At 44.9% G+C, this 23386-nt stretch overlaps 1 protein-coding gene across 3 annotated transcripts; it reads left to right on the top strand.

Annotated features, from left to right (window-relative positions):
- Positions 1–46: 46 nt before the first annotated feature.
- On the top strand, positions 47–23053 carry ccar2 (cell cycle and apoptosis regulator 2). Of its 3 annotated transcripts, none has more exons than XM_063211641.1 (20): positions 47–112; positions 818–893; positions 1067–1152; positions 1269–1383; positions 1601–1715; positions 1974–2103; positions 3115–3249; positions 5340–5559; positions 8364–8483; positions 9381–9544; positions 12037–12175; positions 12987–13118; positions 14442–14612; positions 15833–16022; positions 17412–17476; positions 19080–19226; positions 20071–20176; positions 21236–21445; positions 21771–21943; positions 22554–23053. In XM_063211641.1, exons 2-20 carry the CDS (start codon positions 882–884, stop codon positions 22584–22586), a joined length of 2463 nt encoding a protein of 820 aa, XP_063067711.1. In that variant the 5' UTR covers positions 47–112; positions 818–881; the 3' UTR covers positions 22587–23053. The 3 variants fall into 3 exon arrangements, with proteins under 3 accessions (XP_063067711.1, XP_063067709.1, XP_063067710.1); XM_063211639.1 differs by having other exon boundaries at positions 1553–1715; XM_063211640.1 differs by lacking the exon at positions 47–112 and adding an exon at positions 127–309 and having other exon boundaries at positions 1553–1715.
- Positions 23054–23386: the final 333 nt, after the last annotated feature.

The following is a 23386-nucleotide window of genomic DNA, read 5'->3' as shown; positions in this document are numbered from 1 at the left end:
GTTGTCCATTAGTTGGCGCTAGTGTATTGAGCACTGATGAATTCGCTTCGGACGCCTTCCGTGTCAATCAAAAAATAAACAAAGGCAAAGGAGGAAGGAAATCGCTGGGAAAGTGAGTGGCCGCTGTCTGTCTCTCTCTGCTTAAAATGAGTAAAGCAGCCGTGTTACTGGGGCACAACGTTTGAATGAGTGATGTGATGTATTGAATAGTTTTGCATTTTTTGTCAACCGAACTTGCTGGATGTGGCAGCTAGCGGCATTAGCTGACTGATTTGCCATCATTGAAAGCGCGAGCTGCAAGTCCACAAGGTCTAGAACACATTCATTCTGCTTTCAATGGAACTAGTTTTCTGCCCGCATCCAGTTAATGGGCTATGGATACATTTAAATAAACTGCTATTGTAACAATTCAACCTTACATTTCGTGGCCGTTTTAAGGTTTCCCACCCATATAATTCATTTTATGCTAGCCCTGAAATGACCCATTGAAGGCTATTATTGGCTGAAGCTGCCGCCCCCGTTAGCATGTGCAGCGATTATTATTGGTTTTGGTTGTAGAGGTAGTCTGACCTGTGTTTAGATGTAAAAAATTATAGCGGACATTTGTTCCTACAAACGCTATACGGAACGCTAATTTAGTAGCGACACTGTAATTTCAATGAATCATTTGTGTTACTGTCACATTTCTAACTGACGTCGGCTAACCGCATGCCTGCCTATGTCAGCTACTGTACATCTGTGAAATGTGTGAATAATGTAAGGGAGGAGGGGAGCTGTCAGGTTTGAATAACGTTACGTTTCCTCTCTCTTCAACCAGCTCATCATATCCCACACCTACTCAACATACTCAACCGGCAGGTTAAACTCAGCTGTTTGTCACCATGGACTCACAGGTATGACATTTCTGTGAATGATCAACTCTAATCTACTACTGTACTTCTAGGCGACTCCTACAGAGTCGAAATGTGCGTTATGAGTTGGAATGGAATTGCGCACGGAATGGAGCTGAACATTTGTAACTTTTTTTTTACTGTGGGTAAATGCAACATTGTGTTTTTGTTATTAGATGAAGCAAAGAGTCTTCACCGGAGTGGTGACTCAGTTGCAGGACAACTATGGCATGGTAGACCAGGACGTGCACTTCCAAATGAGGTAAAGCTAGATTGACTTGAACACTCAGATATTGCTGTGAACTGTATTTAAAACCACTCGGAGTGTGCTGGATGATTTCACTTGTATGGGTGTGTTTTTTTTTTTTTTTTTACCAGTGACGTTATTGGGAGATATCCCCAGGTTGGGGAGAAAGTACTGGTGAAAGCCATCAAAGACTCAGCCCAGGCTCTCAACTGGACTGCTCAGACTGTTCAAACCCTCAACGGCCAGGTATGCATGATGCAGCATTACAAAAACAACATACCTTTTTTTTAAAAACAACTCACAAATTAATCCGTAAAGGCTAAATGCACTGGACACATACTATTATTAAAAGGGTTGCACCACCCAGTCTCACATAACTCACTCTCTGCATACCTAAATAATGATCTCCTCACAGCCATTCAAGTCACCTCCTCCTCTACTGCCTTCACTGTCATCAAATCAGAAACCCGGCATCCTGGGCAGACCCCCGCACCCGCACCCACACCAACACCCGCAGCCCCTCCTAAAGTCCCCCAAGATCCCGCCCCTCATCCCCAACATGCAAAACCCAGGCAAGGGTGAGTGTTGGCATTTTTAAAAATAATGTTTATGACTTACATTTGAGAGAGAAAATCGAATGTATAATGTTTATGTGTTTACTGCTGTTTAATGATGTGCACCTTAACAGCAACTCATTGCACACTCTTCCAATATTTCCCAATGCAAACATTTTGTGTCTAGACTGCGGCAGTCCTTCTGTGCAGTTGACCTTAGGCTACAGACAGAGATCCGGTTAACCAGTTGAACAGGTTCTGTCTCTTTCCCATTCCAACCAGGCCTGCTGCAGATGCCGCCCCATCACCTGCAGCCGCCGTGGGGGGCTCCGTACGAGGGCTGGGGGGGCGGAGCAAGCTCCCGCAAGAGGCACAGCGAGGGGGGAGGAGCCGCACGCAGGGGAGGCCGCTGGTGAGTCCATGGAGGGCTGGGTGGGTAGACGAATCGGGGATAGGATGGAGGTAGGGATGGATGGATGAAGGGAGGGAGGAAGGGAGGGATAGACAGGTGGGCAATTTGAAGTGAATGGAGGGAAATGCAGGGTTGATTGATTGGTGGTATAGTGCATGGATGGATGGATGGATGGATGCCCGCTTGGAATGCCCCCTTGACCTCATCATAAGCCTGCCAACATCCCCTTTACCCCATGATAAGTCTAACCCCACCCCCGAATATTAAAAACATAACGGACTATTGTGTACCATTTGCAACTAAATTACGCCCCTCTCAGCTGTGTACTTCTCAATGCCCCGAAAGTGGATGGATGGATAAATAGACAGATCAACAATTTCAGGTGGTGAGAGGACTACACAGGGTAGACTGCTGGTGAATGAATGACTGAATGTATGGCTGGACGCCGGACATAGATACACAAACAGACGGAAAGATGCAGAGAGAACGTTTCAGGCGAAGGAATGCAGAATTAGAGGTAGTAGGTGGTGGCACTGCTGGTAAGGCCAGGGTAGCAGGTGTTTGCCCAGGTTTGCTTTTGAACTACCGCTGTGCCATTTCCAAACCAGTCGTTGATCCAGTGAGGTGACATTCAGTATCAGTCTAACATTCTCAGTGCAAATTTCACTTTGCCACCTAGGTAATTGATACTGTCTGAATTGTAGTCATGTAACATTCGGGCTGATTCTCGTCTTACTCATGAACATGGCAATTGTTATTGGTGCATTCACAAGTGTTTTCATTTTGCTGCTATCCTGTTGTTTCCTTTAGCCTTTTGGTTGGAAATGTCATTACCTCTTGTATGGACACATGTGAGTCAGGGTCCATTAGGTCCATTATTATTATTATTTTTTTTAAGGTTAGTATGACAATGGCAAGATAAATCAGCTGTTTTTATAAATGAGAGGGCCTTGGCATTCTTCTTGTTCTATGGTTCATCTAACTGTTGTGCTTTTGGCTCTGGTTCCCCAGGGAGGACGGAGGGCCGTGGGGAGGGGATGGCATCCACCAGAAGCGGAGGCGGTGGAAGGATGACGAGGGGCCGCGGAAGACCTCCACGCCGCCCCAGCAGAGCTGCCCCCTCTTCTCCTGCTTCCCACGTGACAGGTAAGTGGACGGGGGACTGTACCTATGTTCCCACTGGTTTATGTTCCCACAGCTCTATGTTCCCACAGGTCTATGGTCCCACAGCTCTATGGTCCCACAGCTCTATGGTCCCACAGCTCTATGGTCCCACAGCTCTAAATTCACACAGCTCTATGTTCACACAGCTCTATGTTCTCACAGCTCTATCAAAATACTGAATCAAACGAAGATATCGCAAACCACGCCCACTCAATACAAAAGCGTGTGCTCAAGTTGGGTCTCCTAAGGGGGCGTTGTCCCCTACTTCTTCTTCTCTTTTTGAGGTGTTTGCGCAAGACGTGCGCTACCGCCATCTACAGCGCTAGGGGGACGTCATTGATTCTCAACCTCAGGACTCCGAAGGTCTCCTAACCGAAGGTCTCCTAAAGGGGCGTTCACCCGACATAAAGTGGATACCGGAAAGGAAACAAAATGACGCTTCTTGGTTACATCCAGTTGGCTCTATGTTCTCACATCTCACCACAGCCCTAGTCTATTGTTAGAAAAGAGACAAACTTAATGCTGGCGAAATACCTTTTTTCACTCAGTCAATAGGGCACCTAAGTCAAGCCCTTCTACTTCCGATCCGTGGGGCTGTAGCTCTCAAAATTTTGAATGGGAGTAAATGGAGCGAGTCAAGTATAATCCTCATCCCATTTGGCATGTGCTTCGGATTTCACATATGATGGCAGTGAATTTTAAAGGTTTGGATTTGTGTCGTAAGACCACTCATTTTCGGCATGCAAGGAAGGTTATTTTAGCTTTTGTGCAAAACTGTTTTAGAGACTGCAACGTGCGCCTCGCATATTTGACGTGAACCGAGGCACAGCCAACCCTACCGCTGCACCGCGGCTGAAGTGGCTGCACGTTGGACATGCGACTTCTGTTTACTAGTACAAAGAATTACATATTTTTGCACGCACACAACTCAAAAATTGCTTGCCGAGTGAAGTCGACAAGCACACCATTGGTTATCATTAATTCTGAGGTACAGCATATGTGTGATCGACGGGGGATTGCGAGGTGGATCGAAAAAAAACTTTGATCAGTCCATTACAGCCCAGTCAAAAGTTTTGGCTTTCACAGCCCCATGAGCCGCCCGGAAGGGGTGGAGACTTAGGCACCCCATACCAAATCCTGTCGGTAAAGTGAAATATGTAAGCGAAAGAATACTACGCTGTACCCAGATGAAAACGACGATAATTCAAAGTATGACAGCTGGAATTATTTAGGTGTAATTATGGTGTGAAAACCAGGAAGGAAAACGTCTTGTATGTCGTGTAGTGTGACACTCAAGTTCACGCTTACTCAAGCACTTCAAGAAGTTCAGGTAATTCAAGTGCTCAATGTTAAAGTAATACCGCCCATTTCTGGAAATAAGCTTATTTTACGTCTTCCCTTGAGCTAAACAATTGTACCTGCGGAGCTCGAGGGTGATAACTCGCATTTTTAAGAAACATGAATTATTGGTGGTATCTGGCAGAACATCTACTGGGCAGGTAGCCTGACAAGCCAGACCTGCTCTACTTAAGTAGCTGGTGGAATAAGTAGAGGGGGTGTGACTTGTCAGGCTAACTGACAGGGCTGTGGGGGTACATTTCTGGACCAACGTTTTTTTTAAATGTAAAATATTTTTGGGAAAATACCAAATCGGAAAGAGATCGGGAAATAGGTCATAAATAGGGAGTGTCCCGGGGAAAATGGAAGGGTTTACGGGTATGCCCTCACTGTCTATCCCCTTGTCTGTCCATATCTGCCTGCCTGCCTGGTTGAATGACTGCCTGCCTGGTTGAATTACTGTCTTATCTCTCTATTGGTCTGTTTTCTTTTCAACCATGGTCTCCAACCATCTGTGTCTGTGTGTGTGTCTGCTTGTTTAAACGTCTCCATGTATGTCTGTCTCTCTGTATGTATGACTGAATGATTTCCTATCTGTCAGTCTGCTTGGTTCTTTCTGCCTCTCCATATTTCTGTCTGTCTGCTTGTTTTTAATATGTCCCTCTCTGTTTCTCTCCATGTGTCCTTGTCTCTCTCTCTCTCTCTCTCTCTGTCTGTCTGTCTGTCCACTCTAGCGTGAGTTGTGAGGGCCTGGAGGTGAGGCGCCGCTACCCCCACCTCCCACTGCCCCCGTCCCTGCTCCACCTGCAGCTGAGCTGGACCGAGAGCTTCCCTCCCGATCGGCCCCTGGCCCTCAGTGGCCCCTGCGTGTTCCGGGCGGGGACCCCGCAGACGGCAGAGCAGGAGCCGGTGGAGGACGAGCCAGAGGTGCAGGACTCAGAGTACAGTGTCAAGGTGAGGAACTCCACTGGCACTGCTGTGTGGAGATTTAGCTCAGTTTCAGAGCCCAATATGATACGGAATGAAGCCAAACAAATACTGTTTTGAATCAATTGAATCAAATGTGTCCAGAGGATAGGAGACTGAGCTCTGTATCAGGGGGAGGACAGGGGGAACTGAAGCGACAGAGTAAACATACTGCGTAGGTACTCCTTCTGCCCGTGCTCTTAATAAAGACAGTTTTTACTAATTCGCTCATCAGCATGGCTTAAAGGATGTGGTAATTAGGATCAGTTCATTGGATTAGCAGAAAATATGTGGCAGGATTTTTGCTTTCTGAAGCTGGGAGTTCCATCTCTGCAAAACATGCCGTAGCTGCAGTAATTGTTTAGTGTCCAAGTCTTATTTATCTCATTAAATCTCACATACCAAAATTGGTGTGTAATTTGACATGTGATGAACAGAATGAGCAGAATGGATTCCTTAGTTATCATCTAGGGCCATGTATTCCAGATGAATTGTTTTTACCTGTCCAGTTCAGCCAGGTCATTGGCTGTTTAAATGATCTAGCCTGATAAACCAGCCTAAATGTGAGACTGGATACGTAATTTAGTCTGGCCCCGATGAACGATACATCCGAAGATTGTTGATGAGAACAACCCATTGTTTTTCAAACCTTGTCTGTGCCTATAGGCCGGCGCTCTGACCAATCAGCAATCTTTCTCGTTGATGTGCTTTCCCAACCATGGAGGTAGTATAAGAACTGGAGAGAGTGAATAAGTCCCGCCTCAGTCATTTCAATGGGAAATGCTAGGCTCATAGGCGTGCACAGATAGACACGTGGTGTTGCTTGGGCAACACCAAGTTGCCTTTAACAGACAAAAGTGCCCTTTTGAAAGTTCGGTTTTTATTTTTATGTTTTATTATGTTATTCCTTAAATGTAGGGTTAACGCTGTATTCGATGTTCCCATCATCATTTAGACATAATTGTCAATTAAAATCGCGTGATAATAATGCCCCAAAATGCCTCATGCCCCTTCCAAGGGCACACATCTCTCCCTTTGTCAACGTGAGCGCGCTTGAACTGACAGATTCGGAAGCGCGTTGCACAGGCAGTGTGGCGGGCAGCCCCACATGCCGTTCCCCCCTCCAGCCAGGTAACAGTCAATAGCCTATTTATGATGTTGAAAGTTGCGTGTGACTTTGGAAGTGATCTAAAGAGAGCCCTGGCTTTCATAATGAGACTTTGGAAATTGTGCATTTAGGCCCTATCAAATCTACCGCAGAAGAGGTAGCCAATGTCAACAATTAACACGTGTAACATGATTGCAAAAAACATTATATTAGCTTAATGAATCCAGAAGTTGCTCAAACAGTTTCAGGTCTAAAGATTAACAGAATGTTTGGGAAACAGCAAGAGGATTCATGCATGTTTGGGAAACGTTGGCCTCCTGATGAACTATGCAACGCACCAAATCACATTTGTGACAGACGGCATGGAACAGAACAGCGGTCACGGCCAGGGAGAAAAAAAGATTGTGCTTAAATTCCAGCAAATCTGCCACTTATAGCCTTCTGCACAGCACAGCAATCAAAGCAGGGTGCACACAGCAATATGTCTTATGTGGGGGGAAACAGGTAGGCTATAGAGGATTGTGCTTGACACCTCCAGAAAAGAGTAGCCTACACGGATAAAACCTCCGACCCAAAGTAGCAGTTTTCACTCACAATATCCGTGTAGCCTAATAGACTAAATCCTTTTGACAACGTCTTGAAATGAGAGTTAAGCTTTAATATTCGTTTTAACAGTTTGGAAACACACATGGACTAATTAAAATCGGTACTAATGGAGGAAAAATGACCGGAGATGCAGAGTTTTCCAAGTAAGGAATCTGTTAGAATGAATCGCTTCCTGATCACTGCGCTGGAGACACGCATTTAAAGCGACAGTACACTTTTTAGTCCATGCGGTAAATGATGCACTAGGCATGGTAATCTAATTATTTTAACTTTACAAAATGGTATTCCTCATTTTTAAAAAATTGAAATGTTTTGTTTAGCGTACTGTGGAATGTTCATTAAAATGTGAATTTTTTAAAAAATCACCGAACCGTTATTGCAGCCGCCAGTTCCACATGCCCCCCAGCACCACCCCAGGACCTGCCCCCCAAAATGTCTGTGCACGCCAGTGGCTAGGCTAGTGAATTCAGCCATAATTTAATGTTTTTTCAGCTTCCAAAATGGAGTTATTTCCGCCGACAGTTTACTCAGCCAATTACGTGCCACGTTAATGACCGACCAGACAGCTATATGGAAGACGGTCATTGGATGCATGGAGGTGCCCAACCACAGACCTGTAAAGGACTGTGCACCCAACACTTAACTCACATACCCACCAATCATCATGAGCGAAGTGAATGTCGGAAGTGCGAAAATGGCGACTTGCTAATCGGCAAAGCTAACCAGCCAAATCCTGCCCCCCTGTTCCCAACGTTGCGAGCTTCGTCGTCACTCCCCGCCCACTTTGATTCAAAACAAATTCAAAACAAATCTGTGCGTTGTGATTGGTTTGCCAGACTCATTGTGATAGGGCATTGTGATTAAAATGTTTGACCGATCCGAGGCCAGGTGACCTCTCGCAGCCGAAAAACTCGCAGCCGAGTGGCGTTGGTTTACCAGGCTATAAATGATCACCTGGTTGAATTGGACATGTAAAGCAAGGTCATTTGGAACATGTGCCCCTGGATTGTAATGAATGAATCCATTTTGCCCATCACTGATGATAAACTGTAACATTTACTACACACTGTATTTGCAGGTGATTTTGCCTTCTATGCCAAGTATGGAGGAGCTTTACAGCAAGTGTTGTCTGCTGGACCAGAAGCCAGAAGATCAGGGATCAAAGAAAATCGCCGTGCACCCCAGCACCCTCATCAAGGTGTGGACTCATCTCTTTTTCTTTTTTTTTTTAAAATATTTTTTGGGGGCTTTTATGCCTTTATTTGTCAGGACAGTTGAAGATGGTGACAGGAAGCGAATGGGACAGAGAGACAGGGGAGGATCGGGAAATGACCCCGGCCGGACTCGAACCGGGGTCCCCGTGGGCATGCAAGCCCAAATGTGGGGGGCTTAGCACGTTGCGCCACAGCGCACCCCACCCCCCGTGGACTCACTCTTGATCCTTCACTTGTCTAATCATATACAATACTTACAATGTGCTTGTGCTACATAGCTTCAGATGGACTAAAATGTTGTCGATGTATTGGGCCGACGCTTGACTTTAGCTGGCTAGTTGATATCTGATCATATTCTATCTTTCCATTTCATCAATGCGAAAACTAATCGTTTGGATGCTTTTGAGTTGATAGAACCTTGATAGATAGATGTTTTTTTTAAACTGGATATTTCCACTCATCTTCCCTCATTAGATTCCCACCTGAGTAGAGACTCAACCAGAGACTGGTTTTGCGTTTTTATCTTGATTTTAGACATCTGTACTGTTATTTATTCTATTCTTTTTGTATATGCTCAGGTATTTATTTTATCCTTTTACATCTATTTTATGTTTCCCTTTTTGTACCCATTTATCCATTTTACTATTACTTTTTTTTGGGCTTTATTTATTTTAACGTACTCATTGCTGCTCTCTCGCTGCTCTGACCTGTTTTTATGTGAAGTGAACTTGGTTATTTTGAAAGGCGCTTAAAATAAAATTGATTATTATTTTTATATTTTATTATTATTGTTATTATTATTATTATTATTATTATTATTATTATTATTATTATATTATTACCTTACCATTTATTCTCCTTTCCTTTCCACCTCTGATTAGTTCCTGCTGCTGGAGTCCAAGGGGAACCTGCAGATGGTGGGGGGCTACTGGTCGGCAGCGGAGGACGGGGCGAGCCCAGCCAAGGACCCCACCAGCCTCATCCGCACCGCCATGCGCTGCACACTGCAGCAGACCGGCCTGGACCTCATGCCCTGCACACAGTGGTCAGTACTGTCAGAGACAGTTTAGATCGAGACGGGACAGTCGCCGCCATCTTGTTGACGCCTTCGGGGTGCTATTTCGCGATTAGTGAGACCAGATCTGAGAGTCAATGGGAAAAATGAATGGGGAAACTGAGTATAGGACAGGAGGGAACCCAGCGGTGAAAACCATATGGTTGAAACCACCGTGAAAAACTGATCAATCTCTGGCAAAAAAATCTCTGGTACTGTACTTGGCGCATTTACACGAGAGATTTAGCAGTCAGCAGGGCTCTAAATTAACACCAGCCAACCGGCAAAATGCTGCTGAAAATTCAGTTTGGCAGTTAGCCTTTTTGACTGATGGTGAGTGTATTTGTGGCTAGGAAGATTTACCATTTACTAGCCAAATTAAAGTGAAAGTGAAAGCCCATTGGGAAACTCCAACTCCCATTGTCATTGTGACACAGCAATCCACAGCACACAAGTGAACACTGCACACAACGAAATTGCATTTATGCCTCACCCGTGCAAGGGGGCAGCCCTCAGTGGCGCCCCATGGGGAGCAGTGCGGTGGGACGGTACCATGCTCAGGGTACCTCAGTCATGGAGGAGTATGGGGGAGAGCACTGGTTGATTACTCCCCCCACCAACCTGTCGGGTCGGGAGTCGAACCGACAACCTCTGGGATGCAAGTCTGACGCCCTAACCGCTCACCCATGACTGCCCTAGCTAGTGATGAAGAAAGTTAATGTATAGCCCTGGTGGTCAGTGATTACTATGCTCTGCTATGTCCTTCCCAATTGAGTACTAAAGTGAAAATGGCACGTTGTCCCCAGCAATGCGATTTCTGCTTCTAAACAACTGAATCAATCAATGGCATTTTACATCGACTCACTGTTATTTCTTTAAAAATGAAAATAAACAAGTTGCAGGGGGTAAAAATCATTACCGATCGACTTGAGGCAGTTAAGTATGTTCTCTTCTGGGGGGGTGTTGATAGGAAAAGTTTGTGCAAGCATGAAATACAGATTCATAATGTAACGATAACCTAGCGCTGGCAGTTTACAGTTGAAAAACAGTATTGATCTGGTTAAGAATTGTCTGCCTTGACGATTTCACGAGTGGAGTTTTGTCTGGGTGGAAAACTGTCCGACATCCTCCATAGAATGTGCAGGCTTTGGTCCTACCCAGCCCTTGCCCCTGCTATGTTCTGTTCTTCCCCCACACTGCCCCTGCCGTTGCATACCTTCTTTTTCCCTGATGCAATGTGCTGTAACCATTCTGGATGACATCACGTCAGGGTTGTTTGGCCGTTGGTATGCTAGGTTGCCAGGGGCAACCACTGAGATGACTGTTGTAAATGAACAAACATTCTATTTACAGTCTGACTCAGTACAGGTTTTTAGGGAGGGAGCATGTCGCTAAGCTAGTGAAAGTCAATGGGTGCATCCCAATATGTGACCTTGCCTCCTCCACTTGTGCTTGTCTCCTCGTCCCGCCTCCTGGCCCCTCCTCCGTGGAGAAAACGATAAATTTTCCCAGCTGTCAGCCTCGCCACAACAACTTTTGAGGGACTGTTTTTCATTCACCATCCCAATTGCAAATGAGAAAAAGACTTTACAATTGAGCTTTTGCAAGATATTGAAATATAATGCTGTTGTCAGTGATGTCATCATGACGAGAAGCAAGTGGAGGAGGCAAGTGGAGGAGGCAAGGTCGCGTATTAAAACGCACTCAGTGGATCCGTGTATTGACTTTCACTAGCTTAGCGATATACTCCCGCCTTTAACTTGTCTTAAAGCAAGACAATGGCTTACATGAAAAATAATACACTTTACCACCTTAATAAACCCTGGCCAATGATTTTATTTGTATTAAAGGGACACTGTCCCATTTTTGGAAATAAGCTTATTTCATACCTCTCCTTGAGTTAAATGATTGGGTTTTACCTTTCTCCTGTACTTTCAACCGTTCTCTGAGTATGGCAGTGCAATTTTTACCTCCATGCTAGCAGTTAACATTGAGTCCTATGAGACCAGCTGGCGGCTAACTGGTCTCATAGGACTCAATGTTAACTGCTAGCTTGGAGGTAAAATTTACACTGCCATACCGAGAGAACGGTTGAGAGCACAGGAGAATGGTAAACCCCAATCATTTAACTCAAGGGAAGGTGTGAAATAAGCTTATTTCCAAGAATGGGACAGTATCACTTTAAGCCCCAAAATAGTGGCATACCCCTTTAATAAACAGAGAAAGTTCTGTGGTGCAACCCACACCTATGGGCTTGCATGACCCAAGTTGGAGTTCGGCCTGGGTCATGTCCCAGCCCTCTCCCTCTAGTTTCCTGCCTCAATCTTCACTGTACTATCCAACTAAAGGCTAAAAAGCCTTAAAACAAATATATGGAAAAAAAGCAAAACTAGCAAGCTGTCGTGCAAGCAGCAAGCAGTCATGGTCCGCCTTATTTAAATGATATATGTATGAGTAATACATGCGGTCTGTGTGAACGGCAGGTACAAGATGGCGGAGATGCGGTATCTGACAGAGCTCCGAGTGGAGACGGTGGTCTTCATGATGCCAGATGTGTGGAACCTGCCCCAGATCGAGAACGAGGACCTGCCGCCCAAAGAGGAGGAACCGGAGGAGGGAGAGGTCTGTTGTGGTTCTTAATCAGTATTCATTTATTCATCTCGATGAATTAGCGCAGTGTCTGTTTGTCTCATTGACCACAGTTGGCAAGCACATTCAAGTTTGTACCATTCCACCACTCTAACACAGTAATAGTGGTTCAAAAGATTATTACCACCTTTTTGTAAGCCCCCACATTTGGGCTTACATTGACAATGGGAACCCCAGTTTGAGTCCGGCCAGGGTCATTTCCCGATCCTGCCCCATCTCTCTCTCCCAACCATTTCCTGTCTACTCTCACACTGTCCAATAATAATAAAGGCCAAAAAGTCCCCAAAAAATACTTAAAAAAAAAAAAAGTATTACACTACTACGACATAACACAGAGCCTTAGCAATACATAATGACTTGGTCATTGCCATTCTGGTAACAGCAAATTTATAACTTCTGAGATTATAACCAGTCATTTCTTATACTTTCATCTACAAAAGGTGCCACATTCTATGGTGCCTCATGCTGCTTTTGACATTACAGTAAAAATCAGTATTAATGTGTCTTTTGAATGATGCTTTTAAAGAATATGCATAATTTGAACACCACTTTTTCACGCCAGTGTATGTAGCACATCTACTGTTTTTTTAATCCCACATTTTTGTCCCACATTAATTCTACTGCAAAATATTACAATTCTTGCTCTCTAGGCCTGTAAGTAGTTGGAGGTTTTGTGAGAAACACAGTGTAAGGACAGCACATTATATTATTATGCAACATGATTATAAAGAAATGTCCTCAGAATTCTTATGTTATTCATTTGTATTTCTCTGCCCTCTTCCAGGAGCCTGCCCCCATTCCCCCTGTACCTACAGGCCTGGAGGTTACGCCTCTCCCTGGGTCCACTCTGCCCGTCCTCTCCCTAGCCTCACTCCTGGAGCCCCAGACCTCCAAGACGACGCAAGAGGCCTTTGAGGTAGTCTTGGCCTTAATGTGTGTGTAGCCATGGTCTAGTAGACAGGGAATCCCCATGCTGCCTTTGGGCTCGGGCTGATCTGAAGGACATCATGGAAATCACACTGAATTCTTTGACTAATTTTGGGATCCTAACCACAGAAAGATGAGACGGGGCAAGATATATTATGAGACAGTTTCATGTAGTATTTTAAATTGTTTATATCGACCTCCCCTTGGAGTAAATCAATAGATGATTACCAGACTGTATCTCATTCGTGATAAAAGCTAGGCAGCTAATGGCCTTATCATGAGGGTTGAGGGTTGCAGGTTTGAATCTCACTCTAGTCAGTAGATAATGACTGAGGTGCTTTTGAGTCCTGTCTCCGACCTCAGGGGGCGTGATCCCCTTCTTCTGTGGCATTTGGTGGCGACTTGCATAAGACGTGCATTTCCGCCATCTATAGCGCTAAGGGAACATTCATTCATTCTCAACCTCGCTGGTCTCCTGAAGGGGCGTTCACCTGACGTCACATGGATCCTAGAAAAGTACAGTCTTTTCGTACTTACATACTTTTTCGTACGTTTCTACCTTATCCACAGTCTCTGCCTACCCCTCATTGCTCTTAGACTGTATCTAGTACACTGTACCTAAATAGCTAAGTCGCTTTGGATAAAGCGTCTGCTAAGTGCAATGTAATGTTCTGTGTTATTACGTGTGGAGGAACTAGCCTAACTACAAAACAGCCCTGTATGTAAGTGCATTTTTCTACAAAAAAAAATATAGCATCATAACATTTCATGGTGCATTAGCTTGTGTTTGCATAGCTCAGCTATTTAGTAATAATAACCTTGACATTTTTTCTGTTTTGCTCTCATAAGTGTTTTTTTTTTAATCACAATCAACAGGGATACCTCAGGGGAAAACTGAGAGTGTTGCACTCAGTCTTGTAAGACTAGTAGTGAAGCACAATTTGTTCCAAAAAATCCCTCTGTACATTAAAAAAACACAGTGGTGAATGATATGAGCGTAGTTAACATTGCCATAACCAGTTGATATATGACAGAATATTGTTACGCTAAAGTATATGAACTCTTTGTACAACTATATTGGGTTTGTACAACAAAGCAATATGGGTGGAGTAAATTATGGGGCATCATGCTATCAGGGCTATGAATGTGTTCTTATGTGATTGACTTAACCGTGTGTGTGTGTGTGTGTGTGTGTGTGTGTGTGTGTGTGTGTGTGTGTGTGTGTGTGTGTGTGTGTGTGTGTGTGTGTGTGTGTGTGTGTGTGTGTGTGTGTGTGTGTGTGTGTGTGTGTTTGTGTGTGTGTGTGTGTTAGGTGGGTCTGATGGCAGAGCTGTTCTGCGAGATGCTCCAGAGGGACTTTGGGCTGCAGCTGTACCGCTGCCTCAGCTGTCTGCCTCTGCTGCCCGCTGCCTCCAAGGCCCAGGACGGCGCCGCAGAGGCCGCCGACAACGCAGCCGCCACCGCCGCCGCCACCGCCGCCAAGGTCAGTTACTTACACCTGGACTTCCGGTATGATGAGGTAGTGAGCAGACCTGTGAAAGGGGGCTCCAGTTAACTTTCATTTAACAAAGACGAATAGCCGGGAGTTACTTACACCTGTCCTGAACAGATGTGTCAATGTTAACCATGCTAGACTCATATCGGCTGGATAGCAAACAAGTTTCAATGTGTGCGTTCCAATATGCAACCTTGCGTCCTCCACTTGTGCTTGTGGCCTCGTACAAGAAAGTAGTATGTCATGATGACATCACTGACAACAGCATTATATTTCAATATCTTGCAAAAGCTCAAGAGTCATTTTCTCATTTGCAAACTGGATGGTGAATGAATAACAGTCCCCCAAAAGCTGTTGTGGCTAGGCTGACAGCTGGGAAACTTTATTGTTTTCTCCACGGAGGAGGGGCCTGGAGGCGGGGGAGGCCACAAGCACAAGTGGAGGACACAAGATTGCATATTGGAATGCACCCAATGCCTACCTCAGCACAAGGTCATCCTGGAGCCATTCTGGTTCAGAGTTGAAGACCCTTCACTGTTTTCATTCTCAAAAGGGTAACTGATGGCCCTACCATGATAGTCTGATAGTCTGAAGCTGCAACTGAAGCCAATTGGAGCCAATTTTGGTCCCCTAGGGGAAATTCTTTCTCTGCATTTATCCCATTTGAACTAGTGAATCACATTGAAGTACACACACTAGTCCATAGCAGTGGGCTGCCTGCTGCGTGGCGCCCAGGGAGCAGTGTGGGGGTTAGGTGCCTTGCTCAAGGGCACTTCAGCCATGGTTCGGTCGGGCATTGAACCGGGAACCGTTGGGTTGCCAACCCAGTGCTCTAACCACTGAGCCACGACTGCCCCACATGCCCCATGGCTTTAACGGTTGGCCACTGGCCTGCTACACTGGCGAGCCGGGTTCGATTCCGGCCCAGGTCATTTGGCGATCCTTCCCCATCTCTATCTCGCCACTCGTTTCCTGTTTGCCTCTCTCACTTTTCTCCATACACTTTTGAACACACAGTATGTGTACGATCATATTATAAAACACTTCTGTAATTCAAGCTGTGCAAATGACGAAAATCAAGAGGCAAAGTAATGTAAGGAATATCATTTTTTTTACAACAAGCATGGTGTCACACAAATGTCTTGATTTTGATTTTTTTTGAGCAGCCAAAAAAACCTCTCTTGTTATTCTTTTATTTTATGTTCCAGGAGGAGCCCAAGAAAGGCAAGCGAAGGGCCGCCAAGGAGGGCAAGAAGAAAAAGGGCTCGGAGGAGCCGAAGGAAGACAACACAGAGGTGAAGAAAGAGGCGGAGGAGGTCGAGGGGGATGGTGAGGAGGAGAAGGCAAAGCCAGAGGAGACGGGGAGCGTGGAGGAGGACACCAAGAGCAGTGAGAACGGTGAGGGAGGCCAGTACGCTATTGGGAGGGCAAGCAGGGCATTTGCCCCGTGGCCCGGGCCCCTCCAGTATTGGTGGTGGGCACCCGTTTGTTAACTTTTTATTGTATTCTGTATCAGTCTGTATCAGTCTTGCAATGTTTTGAAGTGCTTTTATTTAATTTAACATTCATTTGCTCCCGAAATATCCATGGAAGTAATTGAAACTTAAAAAAAATGCCGGATCGATTCTGGAACTTGCCGGATCGATTCTGGATCGTCCATGCCCCGCATTGAATTGGATCGCCGGATCGATCGTTGTTGACACCACTATCGTATGGGGATCCTTGCCCTGGGGGCCTGTGGGCAATTGTTCCGCCACTGTCAATGATCCACTTCCTGCTCTTTGATTCCCAACAGAGGAGAAGTTCACACAACTTTGCGGCCTAAATATAAACTGACATGACAGACCTCTGTTTTCTAAGGTGCAAGCGGTGTACCTTTACCAAATTAAAAGTAGAGACTTCAGCAAAACTGTCCATTCAGTGAGCCACTCGTTTACTTAAACGGGCATGTTATGGTCCTTCAAGCTTCATTAGGGTGTTTTCCCTTTTTTAAATACTGTATTCACTCAACTATTAACTAAAAAATAGTTTGGGCCAGTCTATGAATTGGGACAGGCTACAAATTGAATCTTTGAATCAAATTGAATCTTTTAATACTAAAACAAAAGGCTTGAAATATATTCCAGGGAACTAAAACAGACTAGCTACTACTAGTAAGTTGAGGAATTAAGCAGCATGTTGAAGAGGTACTTGTATGGGAGTTGTGTCTGTGAGCCATGGACTTGGTGACCTGAAGCACGTCGGTAGTGTGTTGAGATGAGAGTTCTTTTGTATGCTTGGTAAAGCTATCATTATCTCAATCTGCACGCTCCGATGAGGTTGTATTCATGTGAAGAGCACCGTTGTACACGGTACTGCTTCTGAATAGACGGGACAGACGGCATTGACGTCAAGTCTATACATTCCATGTATTAACGTAAGGACATGATAACATTCAGTCTACAAGAACATTGACCGGTGCTGGTAATGTCATGTTGGGACAAGGAATAAAAAAATGCCGCAAAATACAGTGTGAGTGCAGTCGCATGCAAAGAGTACTCTTCTGGACTATTCTGGTTTTATATGTGTAACAGCGTTCTACAACCGCAATATTCCTGCAATATAATTGCGCAATATAATTCCTGTTCAATCAGAATTGATACCTAGGAGGAAAACCCCCGGAATGTTCCGTTTACTGTTCTGTGTTTTGCAACAGGAATATTCCTTGTGTATCTGCACTCAATATGATTCATCAAGAAGGGTTTTTATAACGTTCCGTTTGTACTCCCTCTTTTCTCCACACTGCAGCTGAGGGACTGGTAGAGGAAGAGAAGACGGCGGATTCAGCAGGAAACCACACCGCCAAGGAGAATGTAATCACAACTGCTTTTTTTAAATCTGAAGTTTACGAAAAGTTTATTAAAATCTCTTTAGTTGGTTATGTATTTTTGAAAGGTGCACTGTGTAGGAGGATGGTGGCCAGAGTAGGTATTGCAACTATGCTGGTCAAGGAAACAGTGCCGTCTACTGCCAAATTTGATCTTTTCATGAATATTTACAAAGTAATATTTAGTAGTATGACCAAAGTGCAGTAAGTTTTGCCGCTAAAAACATAATGGAAAACAATGGAGAAGATACCCTTTTTCATGTATGAAAAGTGCACTTTTCCCAGGCCCTGCTGTGGCCAACCGTGCACTCGTATACCATGTTGCCAACCCGGGTTCGATTCCCGGCCTGGGTCACTTGCCGACCCTTTCCTGTCTCTCTACCCATTTGCTTCCTGTCTACCTCTCACTCTATCCTATCATCAGTAAAGTTGTAAAAGACCAAAAAATATATTTAAAAAAAAGAAAAGGGCACTTTTCCCAGTCATAATGAATACTTAGAATTTGATGGTTGTGGTAAGTAGGTAGTCATGAAAAAGGTAACATTTGTGAATGGGCTGCATGACTTCTGGAAACAAAGTACTACAATTCTTACACAGTGCACCTTTAATGATCACATGTCTCCATGTAAAGCTCAGAGTACAGTAGAGTAGAGGTCAGATTTGCTTTTCCTTTCTGTATGTACTATGTAGACTCCAATATATTAGCAGATGCTTTTATCCAAAGCAAGCAGCAGCACTAGCGGAAGTGTAGATCCCTGCATGTTTTCTCTTCCTCTTGGCCTCACAAACATGCCTCGTTCTCCAGGCTTAAGTTCAGTGTCTAGTTGCCTCCCTTCCGTCACTGTTTTCTGCCCTCTTCACCTCACAAAAATCCTTCAAATGAAATGTAACTTAAATTGGAACGCATAGGCCGTCAGATTGACCCTGGTAATTGCTGCATAAATGTGTTGTAAGTAACCCATTCACTCTTACTTAAAAAACTAAATATCTCAGCCTCTGAGGCACATTAAAACACTAAAAATAATGTGCATTTAACAGCGAAGAAACTCATCTTGCATGAGTACATGGTCATTCAGCTCTAACACATAAACATTTTTAACTCTCAAATAAAAATCTCAAATCTCATGATCCTGAAAGTTTCGTCACGCAGCTTTAAGAGCGCTACGCAGCATCAGGAATGAATGCGTTAAAAAAAAACTTAAAATATGTTTGTTTTTTCGACAACGCTTTATTTTATCATTCTATTCTCTAAGGTTCTTTTCTCTCAGTGAGGTCTATGTGTTTTTATCTCATGGCCTGTCCTCTCCCTGTCACTCTCTCTGTGCCTGCTCTGTCCTGTCAGAGAGAGTAGAGAGAGAGAGAGGTTCCATTGGCCCATTGTTTCCGGGTTCTATTATTGCAAGGGGGAGGGGGGGGGAATCCCCCTTTAGGCAGACCTAAGGACTGTTCTATTCAATGCTAGGAGCATTATGACATGCCCCTTTAGGTAGACAGGAACCTGGTCATGTTAGGTGCCCATAGCAACCTATTACATTGGCATATCTCTATATACTTAAAGAATCTCTGGTCCTGTCCTGTGCGTACTGCAGGATCGTCCTTGGGGCTGGAGCCCGGTGCTGCCCCGCAGCGTGCTGCTCTCCTGGGTCTTCTTCGACCGCAAGCTGGACGGGAGCCTCCGCGAGGCCGACCTCCAGAACATCCTCATGTCCCTCGGACTCTACCTCACTCCTGGACAGGTGTGTGTGTCTGTGTCTGTCTGTCTGTCTGTCTGTCTGTCTGTCTGTCTGTCTGTCAGTCTGTCAGTGTCTGTGCGTGCGTGTGCGCGCGTGTGTGTGTGCGCATGTGTGGCACAGTGATTGACAGCCTGGATTCAGAAGCTATAATCCAGTGCCACATATTCAAAATTACCGAAGATTGACAAAAGATTACCAAAAATTAGCTTTGCAAAACACATGTCATTTGGACTATGTGGCACTGGAATGTGCCTTCTGAGTTCAGGTTGCACATCACTTGTGTGTGTGTGCGTGCGTGTGCGTGTGCGTGCGAACATGCATGCACATGCGTGTTTGTCTCGTGTCTAGTTCTCTTGTGCGTGCACTCTCTCAACAGGGCCGCATGTACTGTAGGTGATTTGAGCAAGACTATATTCAGTGCTCCATCCTGATAGGTCAATGGCAGCGAATCAAACCATTTGAAACATGTTTGTTGTTGTTTTGACTGGTTATTCAACACCTCATAGCAGTGAAAGGCAAATTTCTCTTGTCAGATTCGTTTGTATGTGTCCCTGGCATATCTCTCTCTCTCTCTCTCTCTCTCTCTTTCTCTCTCTCTCTCTCTCTCTCTCTCTCTCTCTCTCTCTCTCTCTCTCTCTCTCTCTCTCTCTCTCTTTCTCTCTCTCTCTCTCTCTCTCTCTCTCCTTCTCTGTGCCCGTGTTTGTTTGTCTGTGTTTATGTGCATGCCATGTTGTAACCTGATCTTTCTCTCTGATAAAAAGGTGAGATTGGAATCTGCTGATGCGGGGCCAACCTGTCTATTGTGTTTGTTTGTGTACGTGCGTGCGTGTGTGTGTGTATGCTGAAGGCAATGGAGTTGGTGAAGAAGAGCTCGTTGAGCAACCTGTGTCAGTACCGCAAGCTGTGCGCACAGTGGGATGACTCTGAGCTGCCGTCTGACGTCAGTCTACAAGGTCAGTTGAAGGACTTTCACTCGAGACTCTACTCTTACTTAATAAACTGGTGAGGAAGGCTGGCTCTGTCCTGGGCTGCAGCCTTCACACTGTGGAAGTGGTGGGGGACAGGAGGATGACGACGAAATTGTCATCAATCCTGGCTAACACCATCCACCCCCTGCACGGAACAGTGGCAGCCCTGCTGAGCCCACTGAGCAGTAGACTTCTCCACCCAAACTGCAGAACAGAGAGGTACCGCAGGGCCTTTCTTTTTTGTTTTTTTATCCTGTCCATTAATCTTTAAATAAAACATGTTGTATTGACGCTCATTTTAGAAATGGTGAGTCGATGCATACAGTAGCTTTGCCATGGAAATAATTAAATATACAGATTATTTCACAAAACTGGCACAAAATCATTATCTCTCACTTCCATGGTATTTAAATCCATGCGTCTATCATTTTATTTCTAATTGTGCTTTTCTTTTCACATTATCTTCTTTGATTTTTAAAAAAATCCATGCCAGACCCAGCTACCAGACACAAAATTCAGATTAAATAGCCAAAATGTTGTTAATGCAGTATTACGTTCTACTATGACTGACATGAATATTTACTTTCTCACTTCCATAGTGTTAAGGCTGTGTCCCATTCCCACCACTTCCACTCCTTTTTACCACTAACACTCGCTTTTTGAAGTCCACTCCAAACGGAGTGAAGTGTGGAGTGGTGGTAATGGGACGCAGCCTAAAACCAAAGAGGTTGGATATATAATAAGAGGAATCGAAACACGCCCACTCAATGCAAAAGTGTGTGCTCAAAATTTGGTCTCCTAAGGGGGCGTTGTCCCTCCTTCTTCTTCTCTTTTCGTGGTGTTTGCACAAGACGTGCGCTACTGCCATCTACAGCGCTAAGGGGACTCCATTTATTCTCTACCTCAAGACACCGAAGGTCTCCTAATCGAAGGTCTCCTAAAGGGGCGTTCACCCGATGTAAAGTGGATACCGGAAAAGAACCCGCCTGCTTTATCTCACTCTCATATACGATTCTCTGCTAAAACCTCTGTCCCCTCCTCCAGGGAACCAGGCCCTGCTGCCAGGCCCGGCGGCCACGGCTAAGAGCTCCAGCCGGCGGTCGGGAGCCAAGGGAGGCGGCGGGGCGGCTGCGGAGATGGTGAGCTACAAGGGCGTCCAGCTCAACATCCCCAGCCTGCTGTTGGCCCTGGAGAAGGCCACGCAGCTGCAACGCGCCCTGGAGACGCACGTGGGCGTCCTGCAGACCAAACTAGGTAACTGCACCCAGTCTTGCACTTTACATGTCTGTATGGGTATTGTGTAGGTACTCTAGGTTTAATGTATGTGTACGGTCTTTGTATAATTGTCCATGTCCACACCTAAAGTCTATGTCTGCATGGGAAAGTAAGAAACGTAATTTCAATTCTTTGTATGACCAACGCATGTAAAGAAATTGACAATAAAGCCGACTTCACTTGACTTGACTTGCACACTCAAATGCTGAACGTGCACTGTCTTTATCCTTAGCTGGCTAAGGAGTGTCCTGAGGCGGGATACAGTAGAGTTAATGTGTGTGTGTCCATCTCCTTGCCCCCTCAGTGGAGGTGCAGCTGGGTAAGGAGTCTCAGGAGGAGGCGGCGCAGGGCAGCGAGGAGCTGAAGAGGCGCGCGGAGCAGGCCGAGAAACTCAACAAGCAATACGAGCGGAGCCTGAAGGAGAACGCCGGACACATGCTCACCGTCATCGAGAAGATGCAGAAGATGGTGGACCAGGTGACCAGACATGCCATGGATGTAGATTTAAAGCGACACTGCGCCATTACAGAAAATCAGCTCGTTTTTACACTTCCCCTTGAGTTAAATCATTGAGATTTAGCCTTCTTTTGTTCTTTCAGTCGTTCTTATTGTCTTATTACTGGCTAGCTGCTATCTGGACCCATATGATTCAATGGTATATGCTAGCTTGGAGGTAGAATTAGCATGGCCAGACTCGGAGAATGGAGATGTACTGGTGCAGTATCACTTTATCAGAGATATCAAAAGTAGAAGTTGAAAAAAGGAAGAGTAACTGGTCTACAGGTTTTAGATCAGATGATTCTGCACTGGTTGGATCAAAATTGTATTGTTTTATTTTTAGGATTTTAGTTTTTGTTTAAGTTATTTTTATTTTTTTGATTTTCAGCTACAACACAGTCTATCAACCTCTTTATGTACTGCGGAATAACTAACGTAACAGCCATGTAATATCATGTACTAGTGTTCTACTTACATCGTTTACTTCTACTTTTACTTTTGATGAACACATTATTCACAATTTACCTATTATGGGCAAAACGGTATATTAACCTTTCTTGTTTTTCATGGATTTTTTTTTTTTTTGCAGACAACCAGCCTGACTGACTCCAAGAAGGCATGACCAATACGGCTGCACTGGACTGGGGAGGGGTGGGTTAGAGTGTAGTGGGGGGAAATGCACTCCTGGGTGACCTGCACTAAGTTTTACAAGGAAAAACGAAGGAAGACGAAGACTATCTCGGTGGAATTTATTTGACTGTGTAGTATGTTACGGCAACAGTGTGACTGTATGTGTGTATGAGTGTATGTAGACTGTCAAAAACCATGACGACACATTTCTATTCCTTTCCCTTTGCCATCACAGACCCAGTGTGGGTGACAAAAAAACTGTATGTGTAATTGTGTGGAATACTTGTCCAAGACCTATTTTTTAGCTGTAAATAATGATGATGGATTTTGTTTTTATAACGAGCGTCATAACTTAAAAAAGTAAATACTTTTTCCCTGGTTGTGTTAAGTGTGCAAAAGATAATCCTCAGTGAATTTCGTAGAACACTATTTGAAATTATTAAACATCCTTTGTCAAGAGTTTGGAGCGCTGTCATTCATTGATTTATTGCACAACTTAATGGAGGCCTACAGTACTGATGTGAAGTGAAAGTGAAAGCCCAAATGGGAAACTCCAACTATTGTCATTGTGACACAGCTCTCCACAGCACAGAAGAGAACACTCCACACAATGAAATTGCATTTATGCCTCACCCATGCAAGGGGGCAGTCCCCAATGACACCCCAAGTGAGCACTACGGCGGGACTGTATCATGCTCAGGGTACCTCAGTCATGGAGGACTGTAGGGGAGAGCACTGGTCAATTACTCCCCCCACCAACCTGGCGGGTCGGGAGTCGAACCAGCAACCTTT

The sequence above is a fragment of the Engraulis encrasicolus genome, chromosome 12, assembly GCF_034702125.1.
Source record: "Engraulis encrasicolus isolate BLACKSEA-1 chromosome 12, IST_EnEncr_1.0, whole genome shotgun sequence".
In the NCBI taxonomy this organism is placed as follows: domain Eukaryota; kingdom Metazoa; phylum Chordata; class Actinopteri; order Clupeiformes; family Engraulidae; genus Engraulis; species Engraulis encrasicolus.
Note: the sequence above shows the minus strand (reverse complement) of the source record. Positions and strands in the feature narration are given on the sequence as shown.

Excerpts from the sequence above, each read along its gene's own strand:
- ccar2 (XM_063211639.1), top strand. Across the intron at positions 16,023-17,411 it reads CACCAAGAGCAGTGAGAACG|CTGAGGGACTGGTAGAGGAA; the intron begins GTGAGGGAGGCC and ends TCCACACTGCAG. Across the intron at positions 19,227-20,070 it reads TCTACCTCACTCCTGGACAG|GCAATGGAGTTGGTGAAGAA; the intron begins GTGTGTGTGTCT and ends TGTATGCTGAAG.